The following is a 26,503-nucleotide window of genomic DNA, read 5'->3' as shown; positions in this document are numbered from 1 at the left end:
CTCTTCTCTGTCTCTGTTCACTCCTCGAGGCCTTTCCCTTCGATGTTCTGTTTCTGTTTTAGAATAGAAGCAAATACCACCCAAACTGGGGCAGGAGAAAGTGCATAAAAGGGGTCGTTATGCTATGGATTCCTCAGGGAAAAAGCAAAGGTTCCACTTTGAAATTTATGCATTGGGTTCCAGATCATAGCCTGGATCCTCTCTGCCTTCTCAGTGTGTCTCCGAACCTCTGGATGGGCCTTTCACATACCATGTATATTTCCAAAGGCCTCAGTCTTCTCCAACCAGGGAAGTGTAAGTCTCTGAGATCTGTCTAGACATTTATAGGATCTTAAAAGAAAGTGGACAGAGAAAGGGGTTGCTTGGGGTAGAGAATTAACGGGGGAAAAGAAAAGGGAGGAGTTGGAGTAGGGTGCCTGTCAGGATTGGAGCCCTCTTCCTTTGCTGAGTTCACGACCCAGAGACAGACATGGGCTATTGGTTGGACCTATGCCCAGCCCCTTCATCCCATCACCACCCTCCATAACCCTGCAGGACCCAGGGTACAGGGTAGGAAGACTAGACAGCTTCTTTTTTTTTTTTTTTTGTACAGGAATTGAACTCAGGACTTTGCACTTGCTAGGCAGGTGCTGTGCCACTGAGCTATCTCCCCAGTCTACAGCTTCTTTTATAAACCCCAATGAGGTGACAATTAGCCCTCAGTAGGTCAAGGGAGACTTCCATGCTGCTCTGTCTTTTGAAGCTCTGAGAAACCATCGTGTAGTCCCTCAAAAGTGTTTATTCTTCTAGAAGCATCTAAGTCCCCATTCTTCTTCAACTCCCATATCCTGGATTCCACAATCAGACACCCTTCTTAGTAAGACTTTCTCTGATGGGCTTTGACTTCTGGTTTAGTTTGGTGTCAGAGTCCCCCTAACTGCCAGATGATTTTGTGTCTCTTCTACAAATGACTCTCTTGGAGCTTGAGCAGGATGTAAGTTTTGGTGGGGGAGCAAGGCTTCAGAAGTTATATTTGTTATAACATTCACTTGCTTTATACACCTCAGATGGGTCCATGCACATTTGGATTTATCCAACTCTTGGAATCCTAACTAATATGTACACAGGTATTCTCCCAGAGCTATGGGCTGACTATTCTAGCCAAATGTAGATTTTTAGCACACAGAAACTGATGTTTTCTGTATCAAAATTAAAGTCTCCTTTTTATTACCATGAATCCCTCCTGCTCATATATCTTTAATCCATGTTTTAACCCTTACCGTAGAGTATTTAACTGAAATCCCAAACTCAGTTCTGACCCAGTTGTAAGTAATCCTAAATCAATCTCAACCTAGCTTTTTTGTTTTTTTCAGTTTGTCTTTATTTTTTTAAATTTATTTTAAAAATAAAAGGAGGAAAACATTAACAGACAGACATTTTACAACATATCAAAAGAACAGTACAGACAATACAGAGTTACAAACAAAGTGGTAGGGAATTAACAATGGTTGTTTTATTACATATTGATATCTTCCTTTCTTTTTTTTTTTTTTTTTTTTTTCTTTGTGGTACCAGGGATTGAACTCTCGACCTTGTGCTTGCCAGGCAGGCTCTTATGCCACTGAGCTGTATCCCTAGCCCCCCACATATTGATATCTTTCAACCTAGCTTTTGATTTCGCCCTAGCTGCATTCCTAAACCTATTTGTAAGTGAAACAAAAATCCTATTCTTTATCATAATATCAATCCCAGAATAAACCTTTGCCTCAGTTATAGCTGTAATTCTAAGCCTAATACCAACCTAACTCTAATACCAACTTCAAATCTGACCTTACCCTCATCCATAATTTCAGCTAACCCCAAACTTGACCTCAGATCCAGGCTTCACTGCAACTCTAACATTAGCCTAAGTCCAGAACTCAGTTAACCCCGCCCTGCGCTTCATTTTAATGGAACCATGGCTATAATCCTTTCCTTTCCATTTCCCTCTGCTCAGTCCCCCTAGTGTTCCCTTCTTCCCACCACTGAGCACCCAGGCTTCCTTCTCATGAGTGACTCTAGTAACCCATAGAGTCACCAAGTCCTTTTTTTGGACCTTTCTAGGCTGAGTCAGGATGGCTGGCCATCTCTACTTAGGCCCCAGCAACACCAATTGAATCAAATCCCTATGTTTTCCAGGCCTCTGTTTCCTCATCTGTAAAATAGGGATGATGATTCCTGCTCTCCAGAGGGTGCAGGACAATCCCATAAACCTTAAAATAAATACGGAAATAAGGGTATTCACTGTGTACCTCTCGTGGGCCCCAAGGCATCCTGTTGTTGAAGTTCGGGGAGAGGGGTTTGAAATACAGAAACACATGGGCTCCTAGAACTTCCTAATTCTTCTGTCTTATTTTTCTCAGAAGGGCGAGTCCTGGCAGCATCCTCCAGGCCCACAACTCTTTCTGAGATTCTTTTCCCTCTGCCCTTCATGAGCCCCATGTCAGGGGTTGAGGGAGGGCCCTTGACTCCTTTGAGGGCGTCAAGCAGTTGGATAGGGCCCCTCCTAACCTGCCTCCTGCGGGCAGTCCTGGAGCCTAGGGGAGGCCCAAGTCTGTTCTGTACCCCTGGGGCAAATAACAAGGGCTGCCTTCTACTTTCTCCTTCTGCTGGCTGGGACCCTCCGCACAGCCCAGCTCTAGCCTGCCCAGAACTGCGCTGGTTTCCTCACTCCAATGACCTTAGTCACCCAGACAGTCAGTCCAGGTTATAAGGGTCTATATTAACCCTTCAAGCCCTGGTCGCTCTTCCTGGGCATCGAAGCTGGTACCAAATGACCCCTCAAAGAAGCACACAGAGACTCTTTACAGAGGCAACCCCCTCCCTTCCCACCTGTACACCCTCACTCAGGCACACATGCACATAGTCCTCCTGGACATCCCCTCACCAGGACAGTTCCCTCAATTCCCCATCCATTCCTTCATGCCCTCCACACACCCTGGTCCTTCTTCTCTCAGGTCTCAGCAAACTGTTTTAACTCTGTGTGTGCAGTTAGGGCCTGGGTCCCCCATAACACCTCTGGCTCTTGAGGCTGCCCCCAGCTGGCATGGGTGGAAGCACAGCTGCAGGGAAGACCCTGCTCCTATACACGCTTCTTCCCTCCTCCTTTTAACTCTGAGGCCCTGCTCCCTTTGAAGGGCCAGAGGCCTGGAGGGGAAGGCGGGCTGAGCATTCCTGGATCCCTTTCATCTGCTGGGCCTGCCCTCCAGCCCAGGTGCCAGCATGACAGAAAGGTCCACTTCCCTGCTGCACTTTTCTCAGGCTTCCACCTGCAGGGATCCCCCTGGAGGCTCAGGAACTGGGAGAGTATGTGGAGCCCAGTGTCCTGGGCCAATGTTAACCCTTCCAGGCCTGTTCAGCCTTCCTCCCCCAGCCCGGCTTGTCCTTCCTTTTCCCACTTCCCCCAGGGAAGGAGACAGCAAATGAGTGGTGAGAGGAGCTCCCTGGACGCTGTAAAATGGGGCAACTGTTGTCACCCCAGGATGGGGCCAGGAGGAAGTGGATGTTTAACAGGTGCCTAATTACAAGTCCCCCTGGTCACTCTGTGCTACTCTCAGGACAGGGAAGAGCTTGGGTGAGGGCTGGGTAATGCCTGGGTAGGCCATCCTGTCACCCCGCTAATTAGGGTTACTGGGGCTCCTCCCCAAGGCGGGGACCAGGCCCCCTCCCTCCCATAGAAATAACGCCGGCTGCTCCCCAGCTGGGCACTCACTGCACCTTCCTGCCACCCCAGGCAGTGTCTGGGCCCTCAGCTCCCCCTCCCTCCACCTGCCCCTTCCACCCACCACCACCGGCCCACAGGAACCCAGCCCAGTTGGAGGTGACACCGAGCCAGAGATATGCGAGTCCGAGGAACATTCCATCTTCTGCTTGTGTGCCTGAGCCCAGGTATGGGGCCGGGCAGTGGGCAGGGCAAGGGGCAGCCGGGGCTCACGGCGTGCGTGCCCACCCTCACTCCACTGCCACCCTGGTTTGGACGCTGCCAAAGGGACCTCTGCCCAGGATAGCCAGTCTCCTGGAAGTTTGGGGCAGGATCTTCCTGGTGTCTGAGAGCCTGTGGGGCTCACACCTGTGTGCAGGTGCCCTGCGTGCTGTGCCCATGCCGGGACCCGGAGGACAGGGCTTGCTGGAAGTGGGGTAGGAGTCAGGTGAGCAGCAGGTCTGGGTGGGGGCTGGGGAGGAGCCTGGGAAGGATCAGTTTCCATCAAGACAGTCTGATTGTGGGAGGGGCTGCTTTTCAAGGCCAGAGTTCCGGGCCGGGGCAGAGGAATTGACAGTCCTGAGAGGCTAAGCCCAGGTGGGCCATTTCCATCCTGAAAGGTGACAGCTCAGGCTTGAGACCTCCAGTGTGGGTCCCTGCGCTGTGAGAATTCCCCTTCCAGGATGAGGCCAGAGGAAGGGGACAGAAGGCAACTCCCAGTGCCTCCTCACCTCTCTGGGGTACTCCTGAAGGGCAGGACTCAGTTTTGGATACTGTGGCACCCTGCCCAGGCCAGGCAAGTCCCAGCAAGGGCCATTCTGTTGTGTATCACGGAAATAGCTCTCTGCTGCTCCTGGGGTCTGGATTGGGGATGAAGGGGTGTGAGGAAGGAGTGTGGGGAGGGGACTGTGTCAGCCTGTGCGCTATGTGTGGCTGAGGGTATCCGGCAGGATGCCTGTTACACTCTTTGCGTCTTGTGAGAATAGAGCTGGCAGAGCTCACCCAGGGCGCCTGGCTATACTCTGCGGAGCTGGGACATGGCCATGTGCTGTGTGGACACATGCCACTGCACAGCTTTTTCTTTGTCTTCCTTTCCCGGCTCTTACCTCCTTATCTGGAAGCTGCCTGAAAATTCAAAGAGGATTTACAATTATTGAGGGGACATCCCCCTAGACAGTGCCAGCTCCGGTGGTTTTGTGCAGAGACAATGGCCACTGTCTTCCTTGGAGAGCACCATGTGACCCCCTATTCTCAGCTCTCTTCCACAGTGGCTTTATTCCTTTCTCCAGCCTCCCTCTTCCCTCTTGCTCCTTGATTTAGGAAAGCACCTCCTCAGTGTCTCAGCGTGAGGAAGCATGGTGACACAATAGGAACAACTTCCTAAGAAGAGGGAGGAGGTGCAAAAGGCTGAACCCCTGGGAGGAGGCTGAGAAAGCTTCTGAGGATGAGAAGATGGGGTGAGGCTGGGACAATTGAAGAAAGGCACTCAGTGCAGGGTGGAGGCATAGCCTGTCCCTCCTCCTCAAGCCCCTTTCTCTGAATCCTCCCGCTCCTGCCTGCCTGGCCTCCGCGGTGTGTGGGAGGAATCCTCCCTGCTGCCGGCTGTTCCAGTGGCTCCGCCGCAGGGTGGGGCCTTTGCTCTCACCTGAGTTCTGGCTCATCCTTGGCCTCCCTTGTACTGCACTGGATCTGGCAGATAGCATTAGGATCCTTATCTCAGGAATGAGCTGGTATTCTCTTGGCCTGGGGCTGGAGGAGGCTTCACCAGGTCCCGTTAGCACCTCTGCGGCTGCCAGCAGCCAGCCGGCTGGATCCGGGCCTCTACAGTCTAGCTGAGTTAGGGCATGGCTGATGGCCCAAGCAGGGTCCCAAAGGGCAAGTTCAAGGACCCCTGGGGAGCTGGAAGTGCCCTTGTTTGCCTCTCAGGAGCCAGGCTACACCTGGCAGGTAGGGCATCTGCAGATATGTCTGGTCTTGAATGAACAAACATGAAACCATAAGAGCGTGAAGTGGGTGTGTCTCTGGGTTCACACGTCCTGCGTTTGTCTGCAAATGTGTATCTGTGTTGATATAGACTGTCAGTGTCTGTGTGTGTAAGGAGGACTGCACAGGAATGTATCTGCATTTTGAAGGCTTAAAAGGGTATGTCTATGTGTTGATTTGTCTTGCCTATGATCCTGAAATTGTGTGAGATGCTCTTGAGGTGTGCAAGTGGTCCTGAGTCAAAGAAGTAAGAAATAGCATTATTGCTGAGACTTGGGGTTGGGACTCCACAGGTCATGCTGACTTGAAAAGTCTGGGGCCGGGGATATAGCTCAAAAGCACAGCACCTGCCTGGCAAGCACAAGGTCATGAGTTCAATTTCTGGTACCATAAAAAAAAAGGTCTGGAGATGGAAAGCTAGCCAGCTGGCTGAGGGGCCCGAGGAGGGATTGTTGCTAGAGACCTGAGGCAGGGTGCTGAGTACTCAGGGTGGGTCCCTGGGCACATCCCCCTCTTATCCCCCTCTAGGTCTAACCGGTTTGTTTGGGCTGGTGCTTGCCTGGGGCTTTGGGATGGGGAGGGAGAGGAGCTCAATCCTGAGCTTCTGGCTCCTGGCTCCTAACCCTGGTTGCTTGCCTCTGACTCAGTGGCAGGAGGGGCCCCACTGTAGAAGCAGCTGTACCTGAGCCACAAGGGGAAGGACACAGTCTGCAACAGCACATGTCATCATGCCAGGCTTCTTCCGCAGATGCACGCAGCCATGGTCCCAGGCACACATCATCACTCACTATCACACCTGAGCACGGGCAGGATCCAGGCCATAGCTGCCCACTGTCATGCAAGGGCACACACTGTCACTTAGAGCACTTACACAGTCAGCACACATTGTCACATGCCATCTGGAGGTCCACAGCCACAGACGCACACAGTCATACCCAGATGCACATGGACAGACACATCCAGTCTATTGCTTCTCATGCTGGAAACTGACCCCAGAAATCCTTGTATCTATTCTTCTGCTTCTGGCCATGAGCACCTCACTTGGCCCAGGCAGGCCTGGGCACAGCCCAGACAGGTGATTTTTAATCAGCCAGCTTCTTCCATCGGAGCATTTAATACCTCTGGGTATTCAACATGCCTACACACAAACCCAAATACAGACGTATAACAGATCACCCACACTGTCACATAAATATATAAGCAGATATCCCACACAGTCATGTGCATGAATATCCTTGGAGCTACAAGTGCTTATAAGAATACGATGTACATAGGGGTGTACAATGTATATATACACCGAACCATGTATGCATACATGCAAACATAACAGCTATGTGTATACAAACAATATTCAGAGGCACACCCACACACTCACAGAATATATACATGACCCTGTGAACATGCAAGACACTCCCACACGAATAAACAAGCAACACAAGTGTGCACAGACATGCCCGTAACTATTCTCACACACACACATGCACACACACACATACACGCACATGCAAGCAGCTCCTCCTCCCTGTGGAAGCCCCACTGAGCCCTGGATGACAACGGAAAGAGAATGGTAGAAGGAGAGGCTGAAGCTGACTACTGAACCTCTGGCCTGCTCCCCTCACCCCACCTGCTTTGCCTTCCCCAGCACTGCTGTCTGCTGTACGGATCAATGGGGATGGCCAGGAAGTCCTGTACCTGGCGGAAGGTGATAATGTGAGGCTGGGCTGCCCCTACATCTTGGACCCTGAGGACTATGGTCCCAATGGGCTGGACATTGAGTGGATGCAGCTCAACGCAGACCCCACATCTAGAGAGAATGTGGTGAGTGCTGGCCACAGGGTTCTCGTTACTGTGTACTTCATTGGGCAGCCAACATCCTGTGAGGAAGAGGAAGGCAAGAAGTGAAACCAAGACCTTGAAATTCCCCCAGTGACTCTCAGGGAAATGGGATAATTGGGATGAGTCGTGCAGCTGGGAATCCAGCCAGCCATTCAGTCTACCTCCTCTTACCCCATTCCAATGGGAAGATCAAATACTGCTGCTGGCCACAAGTTCCTAGCCTCACGTGCTGCTTTCCAAAGTGCTTGATCTTATCTGATTTCACCCATTCTGTAAGAAATCACTGGATCATACATAAAAAAAAACACAGTCTCAGAGAAGTGAAGTGAATTGCCCAAAGCAGCCAAGCCACATGGCCTCCTTGGTTCTGCCTTTCTCACCACTTGTTTTCCTCTTCTTCAGTTTCTTAGTTACCAGGACAAGAGGATCAACCATGGCAACCTCCCCCACTTGCAGCAGAGGGTCCGCTTTGCAGCTGCAGACCCCAGCCAGTATGATGCCTCTATCAACCTCATGAACCTACAGGTATCCGATACAGCCACCTACGAGTGCCGGGTGAAGAAGACCACCATGGCCACCCGGAAGGTCATTGTCACTGTCCAAGGTATGACCAGATTACTCCTGCTCCCCTTCTCCAAGCTTTGGGGCCAAGGGCAGCCTAGCCACTGTGAACTGCCACTGCCTCTGCCTCTCGAGGGGGTCCCAGCTCACAATCACCTGCCTCCCTGCAGCACGCCCTGCAGTACCCATGTGCTGGAGTGAAGGCCACATGACAAAGGGCAACGATGTGGTGCTGAAGTGCTTTGCCAACGGGGGCTCCCAGCCACTCTCCTACAAGTGGGCCAAGATCAGTGGGCACATCCACCCCTACCGAGCAGGGTCCTACCACTCCCAGCACAGCTATCACTCTGAGCTCTCCTACCATGAGTCCTTCCACGGCACCATAAACCAAGGTAAGGGGCCTGGTGGGGGCAGCATGCAGAGGACTGTGGGACCTGGTGGGGTTTCCCTGGTTTATCGGTGGCACCAACCTCAACTTGGAAGAGCTGGAGGACTCTTCCTCTGGGCCTGTCCCAGCAGCTCCTGTTGAGGGGAGAAGAGAAGGCAGAATTGGGGAGTCAGCCAAAAGCAGTGTGGTAATCTGGAAAGAGTTCAATTTGAGATGGAGCTGGGCTTGTTCCTGGCTGAGACACTGACTAGCTAGCTGCAATCCTCAGGCCAGCGGCTTACCTCTCTGTGCCTTGATTTCTTGACATCTGAGGGAATCCAACCATCTGCCTCTCAGGGACTTGTGAGGGCTAAATGGAATGAGGTGCCTGATGCTCCTAGCACAGAGCAAAGGGACCTCAGAGTTCCCCTGATCCAACCCTGTTCTTACTTTACCAGTAAGGAGGCTCAGAGAGGGAACGTATTTCCCTATGGTCACAGAGAATGAATGGTGTTGCTGACTTATTCTGGGGGGGTGGCCCTTCCCTGCTGCTGGTTCTCAGCATGGGGGAGGGGTCTCAGCTGAGGGTGAGAATCTGTGTGTGTGTATCCCATCCCCCACCCCACAGGGGCTGAGGCTGAGGTGGGTGCTTGCAGAGACCAAGTCTTTCTCTCATTATACCTGATGCTCTTTCAATTTCAGGCCTGAGCAACGGGGACCTGGTGTTGAAGGACATCTCTAAGGCAGACAATGGGCTGTACCAGTGTACAGTGGCCAATCACGTAGGCTACAGTGTCTGCGTGGTGGAGGTGAAGGTGTCAGGTAGGTGCCCTGGTCCTGAGGCTCCCGGGCTGGGAGGGCTGGAGAAGAGGTACCTGGGCTCTGCCTTCCAGCTGGAAGCTCTGGGAGAAGCAGCCGACATGCAGCGTTCACGTGCATCTCCCACACCTTCCCCTCTGCCTGTCCCAGAACCCGAGACCCCCTGGGTTCCTATGCCTCTTTCCCACAGACCCGTGCCGTGGCACCTCCTGGTCAATCGGGTACTTGCCAGGGGGTGAGATGTCTGACTGTCTCCACCTCTCTCCACAGACTCCAAGCGCGTGGGCATGATCATCGGCGCCGTGCTGGGCTCTTTGCTCATGCTAGCCTGCATGGCCTTGGGCATCTGGGGGCTCGTCGTCTGCTGCTGCGGGGGCCCCGGGTCTGGCGGCGCCCGCGGTGCCTTTGGCTACGGCAACGGCGGCGGGGTCGGCGGCGGGGCCTGCGGCGACTTGGCTAGCGAGATCAGGTAAAACCTGATGCATGCTGCTCGCTGCTGCGCGGCAGGGGGCCGGCCCTGCCCTCCTCCCCCTGGCTGCCACCGGCCGGCTGGGACCCCCACCCCAATCCTGCCTGCCATCGCCACGGAGTGCTGGGACCTCAGCATGACGACCTGCCACTTGCCGCATGGCTTTTCTTCCCTCTGCCCGTCTCCACCTCCGCTCCCCTGCCCTCTATCCCCTCCAGTCTTCGAACCCCTCTGTCTGTCGGTCTGTCTGTCTTCCTTCCTAGACTGTAAGCTCCTGGAGGGCAGGGCCTTTGTTTTTTTCCCACCCACATTTCCCTTGTATTGCGCCGGTGAGAACTTTGACCTGCTATTTAAGAAGTTAATAATAAGAATAGTGCCAATAACTTATATTAGAAACTAGAAATAAAAACAGAACAAGACTAGGAGTGCTAATGATTGCAATGCCTTGGGGATAAGATGGAGACGTGAGGGGCAGGAAGTGAGGGGAGACAGCGAGCAACGCCCAAGGTCAGGGTTAGCGAAGGAAAAAAGGAAGAAGGGAAGGAAAGCAGCCTCGATACCCTACGGCTTCCTCCCTGCAGAGGCGGCATTTCTGCCAAAGCTCAGGAAGGGTGGAGGGCGCCGGGATGGGGCTGCCGGCGGCGCGCGGCCCAAACACGCTTGGACAAACCGCGCCTGGAGGACGGGATCGGTGACACCCCCGTCCTCCGCGGTCACTGTAGGGTCGCCGTCCAGGAAGGTGCAGAGAGATGTGTAGGTCGCAGCCGAGGGAACGAGATGAGGGCAGGTAGAGGAGGGAGGCGCGGGAGACAGGTTGCCACGAGCCCCCAGCTCTGCCCAGGCCTTCCCACGCCGCGCCGCGGAGGAGCCGCTCACCCGCCCGCCTGTTGTTTTCCACAGAGAGGACGCCTTGGCGCCCGGGTGCAAGGCCAGCGGGCGCGGCAGCCGCGTCACCCAGCTCCTGGGGTACCCGACACAGAACGTCAGCCGCTCCCTGCGCCGCAAGTACGCGCCCCCGCCCTGCGGCGGCCCGGAGGACGTGGCCCTGGAGCCCCGCGCCGCCGCCTGCGAAGCGGGCCCCTCCCCGGTCTACGTCCAGGTCAAGAGCGCCGCGCCGGCCGAGGGCGCCGAGGGGCTGCAGCAGTGCAAAGACGGGCTCTTGGTGTGAGCGCGCGCGCCGGGCTGCGCCCCGGCAGGGACAGAGCGCGGGGCTCTCCGCCCGCAGCCGGGGACGCGTTCGGGCCTGTGCGCACCTCGCTCTCTCCCCGCAGGCTGCCTGGCAGCTGGGGGTCGGGGAGGTTGGCTGAGGGATTTCTTTAGGGGAAAAGAGTAGGGAAGCACAGCCTCCTCCCCCAAAGCGGGAGGGGGCCGGGAGGGACGGAGGAAGGCAGTCCTGAGCCCTCCTGCACCCCCAGGCTCCAACGCTCGGTGCGAGAGTGGGAGGAGAAGCTTAGTCCGTATGAGAGAGCGGCCCAGGCGCAGGCCGGGCGTCCCCAGTCAAAGCGGAGGGTCCCGGGCCAGGTGGGTGGGGGTCTGGACTAAATTGTTCGGTGTGTTAGATCTGAGCTCCAGGCAACAGTGTTAGCACAATAAAGAAGCTTTAAGACTTGAGCCTCAGGTGGTTTGTCTTTTGTTCCACAAAGGGTTGGGAGGGGGCCTGGCTCTGGGTTGAAGTTGTTCCCTCCCTCCCCTGCTAGCTCTCTCCTCTTCTCTTTTTTATAGGGAAAGGCAGAGCGCGAAGGAGCCATCTAATCCTCCTTCACAATACAGATGGGGAAACTGAGGCTCACGGCTGGACTTTAAGTCCAGAACCCTACCTTTCCTTTTCATTCTAGAATGTCAGAAGAGAAAGCAGGAAACTGCCAGAGCTGAGCACCCTCAGTATCCTCCTCCCTCCTCGCATCTACCTAATGCTCACTTCTTTCTCTCTCCCAGATATGTGCTTCTCTGAAACTGCCAGAAAGGGGTCCAGAGTCATACTTTGATGGGCAGAGAGACCATGTAACCTATGACAGACCTGTAACCTAGCTCTCCTTTTGATAGGAAAAAGATTTTTATTGCGCACCCTTTAAATGTGAAGTGCTATTAGATATTTTACTCTATTTATCCCTTACTTTTAGTCCTGCGAGGTTGTCCATTATCCCCGTTATGGAAATGAGGCTCAGGAGGATTAGTTAGGTATTTCCAGCAAAGCAGCAAAGGTAGTACTTCAGGATCTGGTCTAGGAATATTTGACTCCAGGATATCAGGCTGTTTCCCTGATACTTGAATTCCGGACAAAGGATATTCCAACCTCTTCAGCTCACCACCTCTCAAAGCTGGTCGTTATTTAACAGAATGTTTCTTTTATAGAACTCGTATAGCTTTTATCCCTTGGTCTAAGTTCTACTCTTAGCGAGTCCGGAGCATCATACTTCTAATTCAGCTGCATCTAGAGTCAAGTATTTGTCCTCTATATACTGGACAGCGGTAACAGGCACACAACTAACTAGTTTATGTCTGGTGCAGAGGTAGAGATCTTCAGAAATGTGTACTACTTGAAGGCCACCTAGCTCTACCTGCCCTTCTCCAGCCACCTGCTTGTTTGAGAGCCCAGACTCTTCCTTCTTACACTGTCTCTCTTTGAAGAGAAGCTGGTCCACCTAATTCTTTCTGCTTCTACTCTAGGGCCACATGAAGTGACATATGCATGGGCCTCAGAGCATCTGCGTTTAGGAAGCCTTGAAACCCGGCCTGGTAACTGGAACGAGGAAGCCTCTGAGTTGGCTTGGGTTCTTGCACAGGGGTAATGGCCTTGGCGGTCTGCCCTTACAGAGCCAGGGAGGAAAATAAGAGATACTGATGAGAGCAAGGGAACTAGGGACAGTTGAACTGCAGGCAGGGAGGTGGGGGCACTTAGAGGATGGGCAAAGGTATAGAGGGAAAGAAATTACATAGGGAGAGGAGCAGACAATGCCAAGAACCATCTGCCATTTTGCTTGGCCACATTTATGAGCACCTCTCACATGATTTATTCACAGGTAGCTCTTCAGCAGGATACTGTGCCTGGCACACACTTTTGCCCTAAGGAAGGGGATGGACTGGGTGGACTTGGGGAGGGTGCTCCCAGTTGGAGGAGCCTCCAGCTCAGTCTGTTGTAAGGTGGTGAGGGCCAGAGGCAGCCAGCTGGCTTTTCTGTTCTGAGAACAGGGAGCCATGGTTGCCTTAGCCTTCATTTGAGAAGAGGGGTGGTGGTGAGGGGACATTCGCCTTTCTCAAGAAAAGCCCATTAAAAACCAGCAAGAGAGATTTCAGAGAGACTCTGGAAACAGCTTCCTATTAGGGTGACTCAACCAGGAAGGCAGTTTGAGTCTCCTAAACCCTAGGTGGAGATTGCAGCCCGTTCTGTGCTCAGTGTCCCAGAGCAAGAGGGTGGGGAAGTTCTGCGCCAGTGATTTTGCTGCAGGAGCACTTTAGTCTGTTTTGTTCATTTCTCCCACATGAAGCCTTGTTCACTGCTGGAGGACAGCACTTGTGATGATACGTGTTGAAGAGCAGCTTTGGGGAGGGGGAGAGTGACGGTCAGGGAAGCCCCAATTCACAGCATTTCTGTAAATATTGCTGCTGTGGCTGGTTTTAAGCCATTGATGTGATGCTATATTGGTGTGGAAAAGTGTTTAGCAGTTCACCATTGTGTAGCATTCCCACAATTCAGATACAACAGAAGTTAATAACCTCGAGGGTTTCAATGGTAGAGAACTGTAGTAAAATAACCAACAAGTGAGCAGTGTCCAGCACATTTTACCTTTGTTTTCATTGTAATTTAATTTGTTTAATTGTAAGCTTATGAAATTCACCTTTGAACAATGGCTCCACTGAAGGGCTGATTTGCAAAATGTAAGTGGGTCAGGTTACCAAGTGTGTTATTTAACTTTGCATAACTATAACAACATACCTGAGATAATGGACTTCAAAAGAGGAAAGGTTTATTTTGGCTTATGGTTTCAGAGGTTTCAGTCTTTGATTGCTTGGCTCAGGGCCGGGGATGGAGCTCAGCGGTACAAGGGCCTGCCTGGCAAACGTAAGGTCCTGAGTTCGATTGCCAGTACCAAAAAAAAAAAAAAAAGGAAAGAAAGAAAATCTGATTGCTTGGCTCAGTTGCCTTTGGGCCTGTGACCATTCAGCACATCTGGCAAAAAGCACAGGGCTGAGATCTCTCTTCAGGGCAGCAGAAAGCAGAAAAATACAGAGGGGGGTGAGGATTCCAACATCACCTTCTAGGACACACCCCCAGTGACCTAACTTCTACTAATCCCCCCTCTTAAAGGTCTCACCACCTCCCAGTGGTTTGGTGGGCTAAGAACCAAGCTTCCAACCCATGGACCTTTGTGGCACACTTACCCCAGGTAACGAGAAGCCTGGGCACATGTGAAGAGTGAGAGTGGAAATGTCCACTTTTGGAGGCTGAGACAGGAAGATCCCAAGTTCAAGCTCAGGTGGGGCAACTTAGCAGGACTTTGTCTCAAATAAATAAATGAATAAATAAATAAATAAACAGGATTTAGAATGTAGCTTAGGACAAAGACCCTGGGTTTAACCCTTAGTACACACACACACACACACACACAAACACACACACACACACACACACACACGGAGAGGGAGAAAAAGGAGGGGAGAGAAAGACAGAGAGGATTTCAAGACAGTCTTGATATCTGTTTTTTCATAGTGAAACAGCACAAAGTGAGTTGTCTCCATTCTCCTTCTTACTTTCGTTAGCATCTTGCACTTCTCTTCAGCCTTACCAGGACTCAACTCTAGTTCCTCTGGCCACGGAAAACATTATTTAGATAATTTACAGTTCCTTAGAAACTAAGGCCACTTTTTTTTTGGTCTTTTTGAGACAGGGTCTCAATTTGCAGTTCAGGCTGGCCCTGAGCTCACTTTGTAGCCCAAGCTGGTCTCCAACTCACAACAATCCTCCTGCCTCAGCCTCCCAAGTGCTGGGATCACAGGGGTGCGCCACCACACCTGGCTCCAAGGCCACTCTTTTTTTTTTGTTTTTTGTTTTTTTTCTGGTACCAGGAATCGAACTCACAACCTTGCGCTTGCCAGGCAGGTGCTGTGCCACTGAGCTAAATCCCCAGCCCCCAAGGCCACTCTTGACAGTCATCAGAAACCTAACTTGGCATCCACAGGATTTTCATGAATTTGCTTAATGGGGCGACCAGCTTTGGGAAATCTATTCTAGAGATACCTCTGAGTCCTTACTGATACACATACTTGTCAGATTCTCCTCCCCTGGTTTTAGGATTTTATCCCAAACGCTCAAGCCCATGGGCTGGAGGGAATCTCAGTGCACCATCAAGTAGCCCTCTTAGTGTAACTACTGTCATGCATACTGCCTGTTATGTATCAATTACTTTAGGCCCAAACTGTGGGGAAGGGTTGATTTTGTTTTCTGACTCACTGGGAGCAGGGGATTTTTGGGAATTACCCAATCCTTGTCCTTCTAAAATTAGAAAGCTACTCCACTCTTGTGGGCTTAGGTTGTGGAGCTAGAGCACTGGATCTGAACTTGAGTCCCATCCCCTAAGCTTTCTGGAAGCCTCTTCTTGCCTTGCTTCCCCAATTTGGTGGGACCCTTGCAAACCCTGTGCTGGAGTTTCCACTATTCATCCATCAGCCCAGCTAGAGTAATCCTTTCACCCCAGGTGTGGAAACAAAACCAGTTCCACTCAGTCCCGTTGCACTTACATAGGAAGAATGTGTTGACAGGACAGGGAGGTGGACACAGTGGCTGCCCTGGGAAATCTGGAGGAGCTTGAAGGCTGCTGACAGGGAGTGCACAAGACAGCCTTCCCCAGGCCTTTGTGGCCATTGCCCTCAGCATCTTCCTGGGATGCATTTTAGAAGGACAGGCAGGAAAGGACAGTGAGCAGGAGGGAAGATCCTGGAGCTCTTTGACCAAGACAGGAAACTGAGCAGAGAAGGGGGCAAAACTGCTGAGCTCATTTTCATGGAGGCACAGCAAGATGATGGTGGGTTCTGTATGCATTTTTTGGGGGGTGGGGAGAGAAAGGAAAGAGGAAGAACGATTGTAATAAGTTTGTGTGATTAGCCATGTTCACTTATGCAAAGGAAGCCTCTGTTTTAGAATCAGACAGACCTGGATTCATAGTTATTTCATAAACTCCCCAAACCTTAGTTTCTTTATCCATAAACTAGAATAATGGGATTATTGTATGTGACACAGCCTGGTATATAATAGGGGCTCAGCAAACAACTCATCTCCAAACCTCCACATCCCTAATACACACAGTCTGCCAAACAATGTATACACACAGGCAAAGAAACACTTGTATAAATATTTTAATACTAAATTTATTGAGACATCATGCAATTAATACAAGTTATCTTTTTTTTTTGAGACAAAGTCTTACTATGTAGTCCAGGCTGGCCTTGAACTCACTATATAGCCTAGACTGGCCTCGAACTCATGGTGATCCTCCTGCCTCAGCCTCCCAAGTGCTGGGATTACAGGCATGTGCCACCATGCCTGGCCACAAGTTACCTTGGAACTCTACAAGTACAAGAAGTGCTCATAGTGGTGGCTACCTGTTGAAAAGGCACCATACCATTTTTTTTTCCTGAAGCATATGTGCATTTTTTTCTTTTTGGCAGATTGTATAATTCCATCTTCCATAGGACGGCAGGCCTGGAGGGACAGCTGTAACCACACAGGTGGCCCACAGGAAATAGGATAGGGTGAGAAGAATGGAGCCTTGGGATTGAACTTGGAGACAGCTCACCACTTGGGTGAAAGGACGAGGAGCCCAGGAAGCAGCGAGTGGCACGGTAGGAGTAGCAGGGCTGGCCTATGAGGCCTGGAGTTCCCGTGCAAGTGTTAATCCTGGCAACAATCCTCCTTAGTAACAGTGATACTAATAATAACAGGAAGCACCTGAAACACAAGCTCCACAGGGTCCTGTGGGAATCCTTGGGGCTGCCCCAACCCTGGGCCAGGGTGTGTCCTCCTTGCTGTGTCCCATCCACCTGTGTTCAGCTCCTAGCACTCAGGCTATCGCTGCTGCCCTCTGGGTCAGTACCTACCCTGTATCATCTCCCAGGGGGGTGATCGCTCTGGAATGGTCTCTGCACAGCTTCTCCAAGGTCAAGGAGGGACCTAGCAGGGTACCCAGATTTTCTTCAACCTTTTTGGAGAATGAACTCAGTTTTGGAACTGGGTTCCTTCAGCCTCCTCCGGGCCCCACACCCTGCCTGTCTCTGGTCTGGACACTTTCCCCCTCTTTGTGCCCGCAGACACACCATGGCCTGCCTCTTTCCCCTTCTCCTGACTTGTGGAACTTTCATCTCCAAACACTGGCACTCAGGCCCCAAAAGCCTGCGTCAGCCCTACCTCCATCAGCCGAGGCAGTTTTCCAGGCCTCTAATGCATCTTCTTCCTTCCTTATTCTTTCTCTTGACTGCCTCCACAGACGCTAACCCCAGCCCCATCATCCAGTCTCTGCTGTCTCCTGGACACGGGGAAAGGGTTTTTATTCACTGTCTCTGCTCCTCTTGGGAGTAGCCTCTTATTCTCTTGTCTCCATCACCCCGGGCTTCCCCATGAGGGTAGGGGCCAGTTCTCCTCCTTTGTCAACACCTACTCCTTTGAGACCTCAGTATGGGTAAAAACTAGAGCAATGAATAAAGCTTGCACTTGGGGTGAAGAAAACAGGAGCTAATGTGTGTGATAACTTAAGGGAGATGGAGCAAGAAAAGCCATACATGTCCTCCCAAACCTCTCTCAAAATCCCCTCCCAGAGGCCAGTGGACGGATGAGCAGAGTCAGGCAGGATGTGGGAAACAGCCTCCCCGGTGCTCTGAGCCTTCCAGGGCAGGGCAAGGGGCCATATCTGCAGGCTAGATCGTGGTGTCCCAGTCCCTCTGAGGAGCAGACTCTGTCAGAGTTCTTCCCTGTCCGTACAGCATGCGGGCTTCGCATTTGTGGCTTGTTAAGCCTTGAGGAAGAACCATGTCTGTGATCACTGCTATTAAAAAAGTTGAGCAACAGATCCTTGGTCGGGCGCCCAAGCTACTATTATAACATTGTTCCTGTGGGGGAAATCTGATTCTTTCCTTTCAATAAACATCAACCTTTCCAGGAATGGAGCAAATGGAGTCTGAGAAAGTGAGGAGTGGAGATGGGGTTAATCTCCCCCTCCCTCCCCTCCTGTCCTCCCGAAGTCTGTATGTCAGTCTCACCCAGATTTATGTGCCCAGGCCAGATCTCCCTGACAGTCCACACTTGCTCTCTGCTTAGAGATTTAGCAGACAGCTCAAGCTTGTGCATGGCTGAGACACCTCCTTGGGTGATCAGCCCTGAAATCTACCCCACTGTTGGCCCCCTCAGTTGATGGCGACTCTGGCCTTCAATTCTTTTCTTTCTTTCCCGGCTCCCGACCTCAGCTGCCATCCCATTGGTCAGGGAGTCCTGCTCTTCTGCCTTCAGAGCAGCTCAGGAGCCCAGCTCCTCTTGTCACCACACAGCTCCCAGCCACCCTCACCTTTGGCTTGGATCCCAGCTGTGGTGCCCCAGCTCACCTCCCTGCTTCCTCCCTTCTCACCCACAGCTTAGTCTCAACAGAGAAGCCAGAGTGATAATTATTCTTGTGCTCAACCCCTGACACTGCCTCCCAAAGCCAATGTCCTTACTCCGGCTCTTGGGCTTTCCCTGTCACTTCTCCAGCTTGATGTTTCGCTCCTCACTCCCTGGCTCTGTCCACACCAGTCACACTGGCTCCTAACTGTTTCTTCAGCACCTTGGGCCTTTGCCCAGAGTAGTTCTTCAGATTTCTCAATGGCTAAGTCCTCATCTTCTTCAAATCTTTACTCAACTGTCTTCTCAGTGAATTCTCTTGGGGCCCCCTTATCTCATATTGCAGTGACCTTCTGCTTGCATCAGTCTCCCTCCTTATCCCTCTTTATTCTTTAATCTGCAGCACTTCTTCCCTTATAATAATAGTCTATGTAATTCTATGTAATTTATGTGTTGTGATTGTTGTTAATTGACTCATCTGTCTTCCACACCTCCATCAGCTCCTCAAGGAGGAAACGTGAAGCAAGGATCTTTGATTCATTCACTAATGTATTAAAGATCCTAAAAATGACTATGAATTGGTGTATGCCTATAATCTCAGCACTCAGGAGACACTCTTGAGCTGGGAAGATCTGGAGTTTGAGTCCAGTCAGAGCTACACAGTGAGACTGTATCAAAAACGAAAACCAACCACCAACCAAACCAACCAACCAACCAATCAGGAATGTAGTGGGTGCACATATATTGTTTCAAAGAAAAAAAAAGGGGTGGGAAGATGGACCTCCTGAAGTAGAAGTTAACTCCCAGGCCCAAGGCCCCCAAGAAAGTGAGAAGTTGGTGGGGAACAGCCCATCTGCTAGTAGATAATGTTGTTTCTAAGAAGATGCTGAGAAGGTTGTCTGAATCCAGTCTGTCGATTATGCTGCCTGGAAGGGGAAGATTCAACAACAGAACCTCCCAATTCAGACTCGGTTTCCTCGGTGGAGGGGACATTGGAACAATGCTCATGTATTGCCCACCCGCACTCTCATCTCTTCACTAACCATTCAGTTAATGAGTATGCTTTGGAGATGCCCTCACTGTGTGAGCAGTAGCACTGGGATATTAAACCAGATCCTTCCAGGAGCTACCAATCTCTCAAGGGAGACTATTAAGTTTAATTGGAAAAATTAAAGAATGAGGCACATGATTGTTGATCCAGCTTCCAGCAAAGCTCAGAGAGTTGATGCCATGAGATCACCTGAGGGAAGGCTGCTGTAAACAGCAGAGCCTGGGGTTGGGCCTTGCATCGTTTGCTTGAAGAGCAAAATGGAGCGTATGCCAGGCTCAAATGTGTGGGGAGAGGCTGGATAAAGGGAGAGAGTGCATAAACATGTCAACTTTAGGGGACTGAAAAAAGGCCAGCCTGTCTGGACTGGGGAGTAAATGGGGCTGCTTCAGACCTGTGAGGGCTTAGATTTGGGGTGCAGGAATAAGTACGTACCCTGGGATTCTCATAAACAAGTGGTCCATGCTCCAGACCCAGGGCCCTGACTTCTGCTGCTGACTGCCCACTGAAGCTTCATCTCTTCATCACCCCAGCTTCCTCTCCACCTCCCCCTCCAGGCAGGGCTAGATCATTCCTCTTCTCTTTGGTGTACAGGACCTGGTAACTCAGCCTGCCAACAAGGCTGGCTCTGACACATGAGGCACGGAGGCTTGCTGGCTTCTGAGGCAAGGTGACAACTTGGGAATGGGACATTTGTGTGTCCTCCAAACTGGTGGTTGGACAACCTGGTGGCAGGTTGTGATGAGGGGGTGGGACATTCCCTGGACAGTGATAACCAGATGGACACAGCTTTAAAGAATAGGGTACAGCAGAGCACAATATAGTATCCTCTTCTTCTGCAGGTTTAGAAACATCCCAGATTCCTCCTGTCCAGAATCTCTGCCTTCCCTTCTTTTAGGTGATTCCGTGCATCTCAGAAGGATATGGGACATTTCTAACCCAGAGTGGATGAGTAGGAAGACATGGTCCGTTTTAGCCGTGCACCTGCTCTGCGGCTGTGAGGCCCTGTAGGCAGACACGTGACATGCAGGGCCCTTCTCACCATGCAGTAGGAGCTCATCAAACTCTTCTTTCCCTAACCTTCTGACCTGACGCAGTTCCTTCTGATGTCTTCCCCACAAAAGTGTTACCCCAGAGCCTCTCACCAGCCTCTGAAGGACAATTGTGGTACCTAGCAAACCAGCTCCTCTGCAGTGAGTGACACACTGCCCTTCGTGTCTGACCATGTCTGCCAATGAGATCACTGTCCTCACTGTGTGGAGAGACTTTCTGCCTGTGCCGAGATGCTCCACGTGAGACCTGGAATGCTGCAGAAGTGGGCATGAGTGGGCTGGATTCAGAGAGGGTTGGGGTCAAGGACGGCTTTTCATGGCTCTGGAAGCCAGTACCTGCATGTCCCGCTATGTAAACCTTAGGTTCTGAGTGTTCCAGAGCTTTCTGAGAACAGGAAAGTGGGATTCAAACTAGGTGTGAAGAGCTGACTAGGACTCTGTGGGTCCAGACCAGTTTGGGCTGATGGTGTGTATGATGTTTTCCTCAGTCAAAGATGGGTGGAAGCCCCTCTGTCCTCAGGTTCACCATGGGTCTGCAATATAAAAACCTCCCTGATTACAGGCATATCCCTGCTGTCCTGCGTAGGAGTGGAGTCAGGGCAGAGGAGGGCTCTTTCTTCCTCAAGTCGGCTTACATTTAAATTATTAGGCTGAATCATATGAAATGACCTGTATGTTACCCATTTTGAAACTCACAAGAATGATGACAGTTTTCATTTGACTTAACACAAGATATTGCTGGGCCTCTCAATGTTTGTTCCTTTTCAAGCCCCTGTTTTCTGATAATTAAGGCCGAGTGAGCTCTTGATTTCACTCTGCAGCATGCTTTTTCCTTTTGTCTTTCCATTTGGAGTGAGTGGTGTTTTTATGTGCCGCGTTACTAAGGTCAGACATCTCCTGAGCGGCTTTAATCCGCCTTCAGCTGAGGCTGCCCAGCCCCAACTAGCCTAGCTCCCTTATCTTTATTGGATCTTTATTGGATCCACCCACTCCTTTCCCTCCTGTCTCTCCATCTTGATTCCAGTCTGCGAGGATTGCTGCAATCACTCCGTGTTCCTGTTTCCTGTCTCCGCTTTGCACCATTCCCCACACACTGCCCGAGTGGACTTCTATAAAATGCAAGAATGATCATGTCACTTCCCTTTCTCAAGCCCTTCAGTGGCCTCCTTTACATTTATAATTAAAATTTAAATCTTACCATGTCCAACCAGAGTCGGCCTGCCCTGACCTCTGCTGCAGGCTCCCTCTTGTTCTTACTCTCTGGCCATGAGAACTGCCCTTCAGGTTCACACACACTGAACTCCTTCCAGAGGGCTTGCGCTTGCTGTTCCTCAGCATGCAGGTCTCTGCTTTCCACAGCTGGAATGTCCCTCCCTCCGGGGGGCCTTTTGAGTGGCCTTGTGCTTTGCTCCCTTCTTTTTCTTGCTTACAATTCTCAGTTATCTTTTTCTACAGCTATTATTAGCACAGTTTTACTTCAGCGTTTGTGTTTATCAGTTCAAATGTCTGTCTCTACTTACTAGACAGCAAGCTTCCCAGTGTGCAGAGTTGCATCTGCCTTGTTTGTTGCCGTGTTCCCAATGTCCTTGGTACATCGTAGGTGCTCTGATGGTGTGCCCAGAGAAGGGACACTAAGGGCAGACAGAAAGCAGGGTCTGTGGTCTCAGGTTAGACTTCAGATTCCCTCTGCTGTGGTCCCTCTGAGTTCCAGCAGCCGTGAGGGGTTTGCTCTTAGCATGGGGGAGGTCTCAGGTTCAAGAGCTCATGGGAATTATGACAGAAGAAAGTCCAGGAGGAACAGGGTCTTCCTTCAGCCTGACCCTTAGTATTTGCAATCACAAACAAAATGAACAAAGTGTTACATGAAATTTTTTTCCTTCTAAATGAGATGAGAGGCCAGGTCTATATTCTGAGGTTTCTAGACTTGGCAGTGAATAGGAGAAGCTAGTCCCTCCCTCCAGGCCTGAGGGCGGTCCCATCCCTTCTCATCCACAGCTCTATCCACTGCTGTGAGAGGCCTTCTGTCTACACATGTGGATACCTGGGCTTCATTCGCATCCACCTCCAAGGCTACCCACAGACCTAGGGGCACACATATAGGTGGTTTGGCCCACCTTTGGCAAGGCGAAGCCAGGAAAAGCCCCAGTATTCCCATCTGGGTGTGGAATTCCAGGATCCTGGTTTCTCAGAGTACGGCCCTCAAGGCAAGGCGGTGCTCCAGCTTCCTGTGGCGCTTTTTCCATGGGAGAGAGCCGGAGCGGTCAGGGCAGCAGCTTCTTGCCTTGGTGTTAGGGTGATGCTATCTGTGCGTATCCTTTTAGGCACAGCTTCCTGAAGACTAAACCCTGTATTTGTCACTGCCTGGACTTGGCGGAGGCTCTCGGTGGTAACTCTGGCCTTTGGTGGAGAATTTCCTTGTTGGTGAGCATGTGGATGATGATGAGAACCCCACCCTCTCCTGACCGCCCAGGCCTCAGGACACCAGCTAAAGCAGGAGGAGTCTCAGTCTCTTCCCTGTACTTCTTGTCTTTTGTCCTGGAGTCCTTAGGTCTGTGTCAGTTCTTCTGCCACTGGTGTCTCACCTTCTCATGCGGACACATCCCTGCTTGGGAATGTGCTTGGTGCTTAGGAGGAATCCAAGGCCCTGGAGGTGTGTACTGGAATTTGTTAGGAATTTTCTGAGAATTCCTTATTGTTATCAACAAGGGCAGGGAGTATCCAGAGTATTCCTGAGACGGGAAGAGAAGACGGACAGACAACCAGTGGACTGCGGCAGGTTCCCTGGGCCTGGTAAACAGGACCACAGTGAGTGTGCTAGAGCTCTGAGCTCCTGCAGTAAATCTGGCTGAAGTTGGGCATATGGCAAGTGGACTGGCCAGTGAAGAGAAGGCAGAGCAGAAATCTCATTTTCTCTCCAGCTAGGAGGTAGTCACTTTACCTGACTCTGGAAGATTCCTGAAAGGTCGGAGTAGCACCAGCCAAGGGTGTAGCAGCGTGGACTGGCAGGCAAGAATGAGTGTGCTGGCCTCTCAACCCAGGCATCCCAGACATAAGCACTGCCCATGGAGAGTGGCTCCAGCCTCAGCATGTGTTTGCGACTGTTTTCCCTTTCCTGTACCACCTGGAGGGGAAGCTGAAGACAACCCACCAGCCTGTGAAGCTTCCATGTCTTAGAAACACAGGCCAACCAATCGCTTTTTCTCTGGGAAGACCTGCTCTAGAAACTCCCGTGCCATACGCGCTTCAGTTCCCCCCACCTGAAGCTTTGTTCCCCACCATGGCCTCTGACCTTTGCCATTTCCTATGGGGATCCGATTGGCCCTCACTATGGACAGAGGTCTCACAGGCCAGCAGATGCTCAAACTGGGGACTGAATTCCTATTTACTCACTGGCATCATTTACTGACAAGGACATGGTGAGCCATTCGAGGGCAGGGACGGTAATGCTACTATTTAGTCATCTCTGCGTCTCTAATTGTGCCGACACTCAGCAGGTGCTGTGTAAATGCTTACTGGAAGGAAGAGATGGATGAATTTCCTGTTCCACAGATTCCGCCTCAAACTTTTTTGATACTTAATTTTATTAAGCCAAGCATTGCTTTTCGTAAGATATCATACCACTCTATTCCATCCCCCAAAGGAAAAGTCCTTGGCTTCAGCAACGCTGATCATGCTCCATTGATTGGGAACTGAACTTCAGCGAGGAACCAGGGAACAGAAAGAGAACAGAATTATTCCCTGGAGGCCCCAGGGGCTATTTCCCCAAGGTCCCTGACATTGTCCTTTCTGATAACTGTCTAGCCAGTGTTTGCTGTGGGTTTCTGAGCTACCCATAACTTTCTAATAAATTCCATACTTGGTTTAGTTAAGATCACACTTGGTTTCTGTTGTTAGTGCCCAGAGAATCTTGACCAATATGATTATTTTCCTGTTATTCTTAAATATTCCAAAGAACATAAATTTTAAAATTGCTATCTGTGTTATATTCATTGGTTTGATTAATGTGCTTGCATGTGTGTGTGCGCGCGCATGTGTGTGTGTATGTGCGTGTGTGTATGTGTGTTCCCAGTGGTGATAGTACTACTTCCCATTAGTCTCTTCTTCTTTCTGGTTCTGACACTTTCCCCAAGAACATTCAGAGAAAAACAACAAAAGAAGGAACTTAGGATAAGTCTTCAGAGAAAGCATGCCTTGTTTCTGATACCCCTAACACAATCTTTTCATTGGCCCCCTTTTTTTTCCCTTTGAGGTACTGGGGACCGAACCCAGGGACTTCACATGGAGCTACATCCCCATTCCATTTTACTCTTTACTTTGAGACAAGGTCTCACTAAGTAACTGGTCTCTCTTGCCCCGAAGTTTATCCATTTGTTCTTTCTTTAATTTATAATTCATTTTTAATGTTGGAAGAAGCTTATGGATTGTCTAGGGCAGGTATGGCAAGCAGGCTTCATCCTGGCAGCCACCTTTAATTGATTTGTAGAGGCAGCTTGAGTGTTGCATCCAGATTCAGTGGGAAAATTATGTCATAATAAATTAGTGTATTGTGGCCCTGAAAATCAGAAGTCTGGATACATGTGCAGCATATTTGTCATTCCTAATGCAAAAACCCTCTAGTCTGTGATTTCATTCTGAGATGGTTTCTGCTTATTCACATTCACTGGAAGAGCTTGTTGCATGTGGGGATTTCTTCATGTGTTAGAAAGTTTTTCCCTGGTAGTATGGTGCAGAGTGAGGGGCTGGGTTTATTTAGGTAAACTGAAGCTAATTCTGACTTTGCCTCTGACTAATGATGTCATTCTAAGGGAAGGACAATCTCTTTTCAACTGCTAAGTAAAAAAAAACCTTCAACTGAGTAACCACAAAGTCTCCTTCAAGATTTAATATCCTATTATTTGAATGAGTCAATATCTGACTCTTAGGGCCATGGTCCATTGGCCCCAGTTACACAGTCTGGGCTTACGTGATAGCCCTTCAAATAGTTGAGGACTCACGCCTCTCTGAGTGTTTTGTTCCAGGCTAAACACGACTAGTCTCTTTACTCATTTCTCATAGGATAAAGCTTCCATTTTTTTTCCACCATTCTGGTTCTTCTCTTCTGGATACTCAAGTTTTCCAGTATCTCCCTGAAAGTGTAACTCCCAAAACCGGACCCTGGCTAGTAGTACAGTGCGATGAACCCCACATACACGGCCTGTCCCTGCAGCACCTAGCGCAAGGGAAGGCAGCCACTGCAACATCTCAAGATCTGAGGATAGTTCTATTTTCTAGCTTGCTACGCCCTTCCTTCAGGGTGCCTGCAGCACAGATGCAGAAAGCTGTGGAGTCAGTCTGGAAGGAAGCAATCAGTAAGTAACCCAGGAGATCAGTAAGAGAACAGGTGAGACTTCTTCATAAACACAGAGGGAAGATTTGCCAGAGATGCCGTTAATGTGAATGGCAGTTTTCTTTCTCTCCTCCGTCTCCTCCTCCTTCTCCTCCTCTGTTACCTCTCCCCCTTCTTCTTTTTAAAGCACGTCTTGGTAATGCCCCTCCTCATTCTTGGCATTATCGTGTCATGTGGCGCCTTTGTCTTAGTAGTGCTTGCGTTTGTCCTTCACATAGAAGAACAAGGACAAAGGCCGTTTCTAAAATAAATTAAAATGAATTGGAAGGGGGCTCTGGTCTGACTATGAGCTGAGTGGAAACAATGTGAATGTCATTTCGGGTGGAGTCTGGCAGCTGGACTGACGGGGTTGGAAAGCTCTGTGCTAACCAAACCCCAAGGCAAAAGGGCTCTGAAGACGGCAGGTTTCTTTTGTGATGCGGCCCCAGGCCCTCTTTCTGTGCCTTTCCCATTTCCCTCTCTTTTGGACTAAACACCAACAGTGATCTTAATGTCCATTTTCTGGTCTTTCTCTCTCTGAAAGTGTGACTCCCAGAACAGGACTCCAGCTAGTTCTGCAGTGTGACTAAACCCACATGCTCAGCCTGTCCTGCCAGCACCTAGCACAGCTGTTCAAATGTCACCTCTTCACTCCTCACCCAAGGCGGACCCCTTCTTTCCAACCCATTGTTCCTTAGTCCTTT

The 26,503-nt window shown here is 50.6% G+C and overlaps 1 protein-coding gene and 1 long non-coding RNA gene across 3 annotated transcripts; one reads left to right on the top strand and one right to left on the bottom strand.

Annotated features, from left to right (window-relative positions):
* The first annotated feature begins 1,619 nt into the window (after nt 1-1,619).
* LOC102008838 (V-set and immunoglobulin domain-containing protein 8) lies at nt 1,620-11,364 on the top strand. 2 transcript variants are annotated; one of them, XM_005400177.1, is made up of 7 exons: nt 1,620-3,906; nt 7,344-7,519; nt 7,940-8,141; nt 8,269-8,490; nt 9,168-9,287; nt 9,555-9,753; nt 10,654-11,364. In XM_005400177.1, the coding sequence occupies exons 1-7, from the start codon at nt 3,858-3,860 to the stop codon at nt 10,919-10,921; spliced, it is 1,236 nt and encodes a 411-aa protein (XP_005400234.1). In that variant the 5' UTR covers nt 1,620-3,857; the 3' UTR covers nt 10,922-11,364. The 2 variants fall into 2 exon arrangements, with proteins under 2 accessions (XP_005400234.1, XP_005400235.1); XM_005400178.2 differs by having other exon boundaries at nt 1,620-5,860.
* Nucleotides 7,538-8,622, bottom strand: LOC106150235. Its single transcript, XR_001236932.1, has 3 exons — nt 8,569-8,622; nt 7,709-7,820; nt 7,538-7,575 (listed from the first exon to the last, which is right to left on the bottom strand). It is a non-coding gene; the product is annotated as an uncharacterized LOC106150235 (long non-coding RNA).
* Nucleotides 11,365-26,503: the final 15,139 nt, after the last annotated feature.

The sequence above is a fragment of the Chinchilla lanigera genome, unplaced genomic scaffold (assembly GCF_000276665.1).
Source record: "Chinchilla lanigera isolate Chin_1 unplaced genomic scaffold, ChiLan1.0 scaffold00067, whole genome shotgun sequence".
In the NCBI taxonomy this organism is placed as follows: Eukaryota; Metazoa; Chordata; class Mammalia; order Rodentia; family Chinchillidae; genus Chinchilla; species Chinchilla lanigera.
The sequence above is the reverse complement of the archived record's forward strand: the minus strand, read 5'-3'. Positions and strand labels throughout refer to the sequence as shown.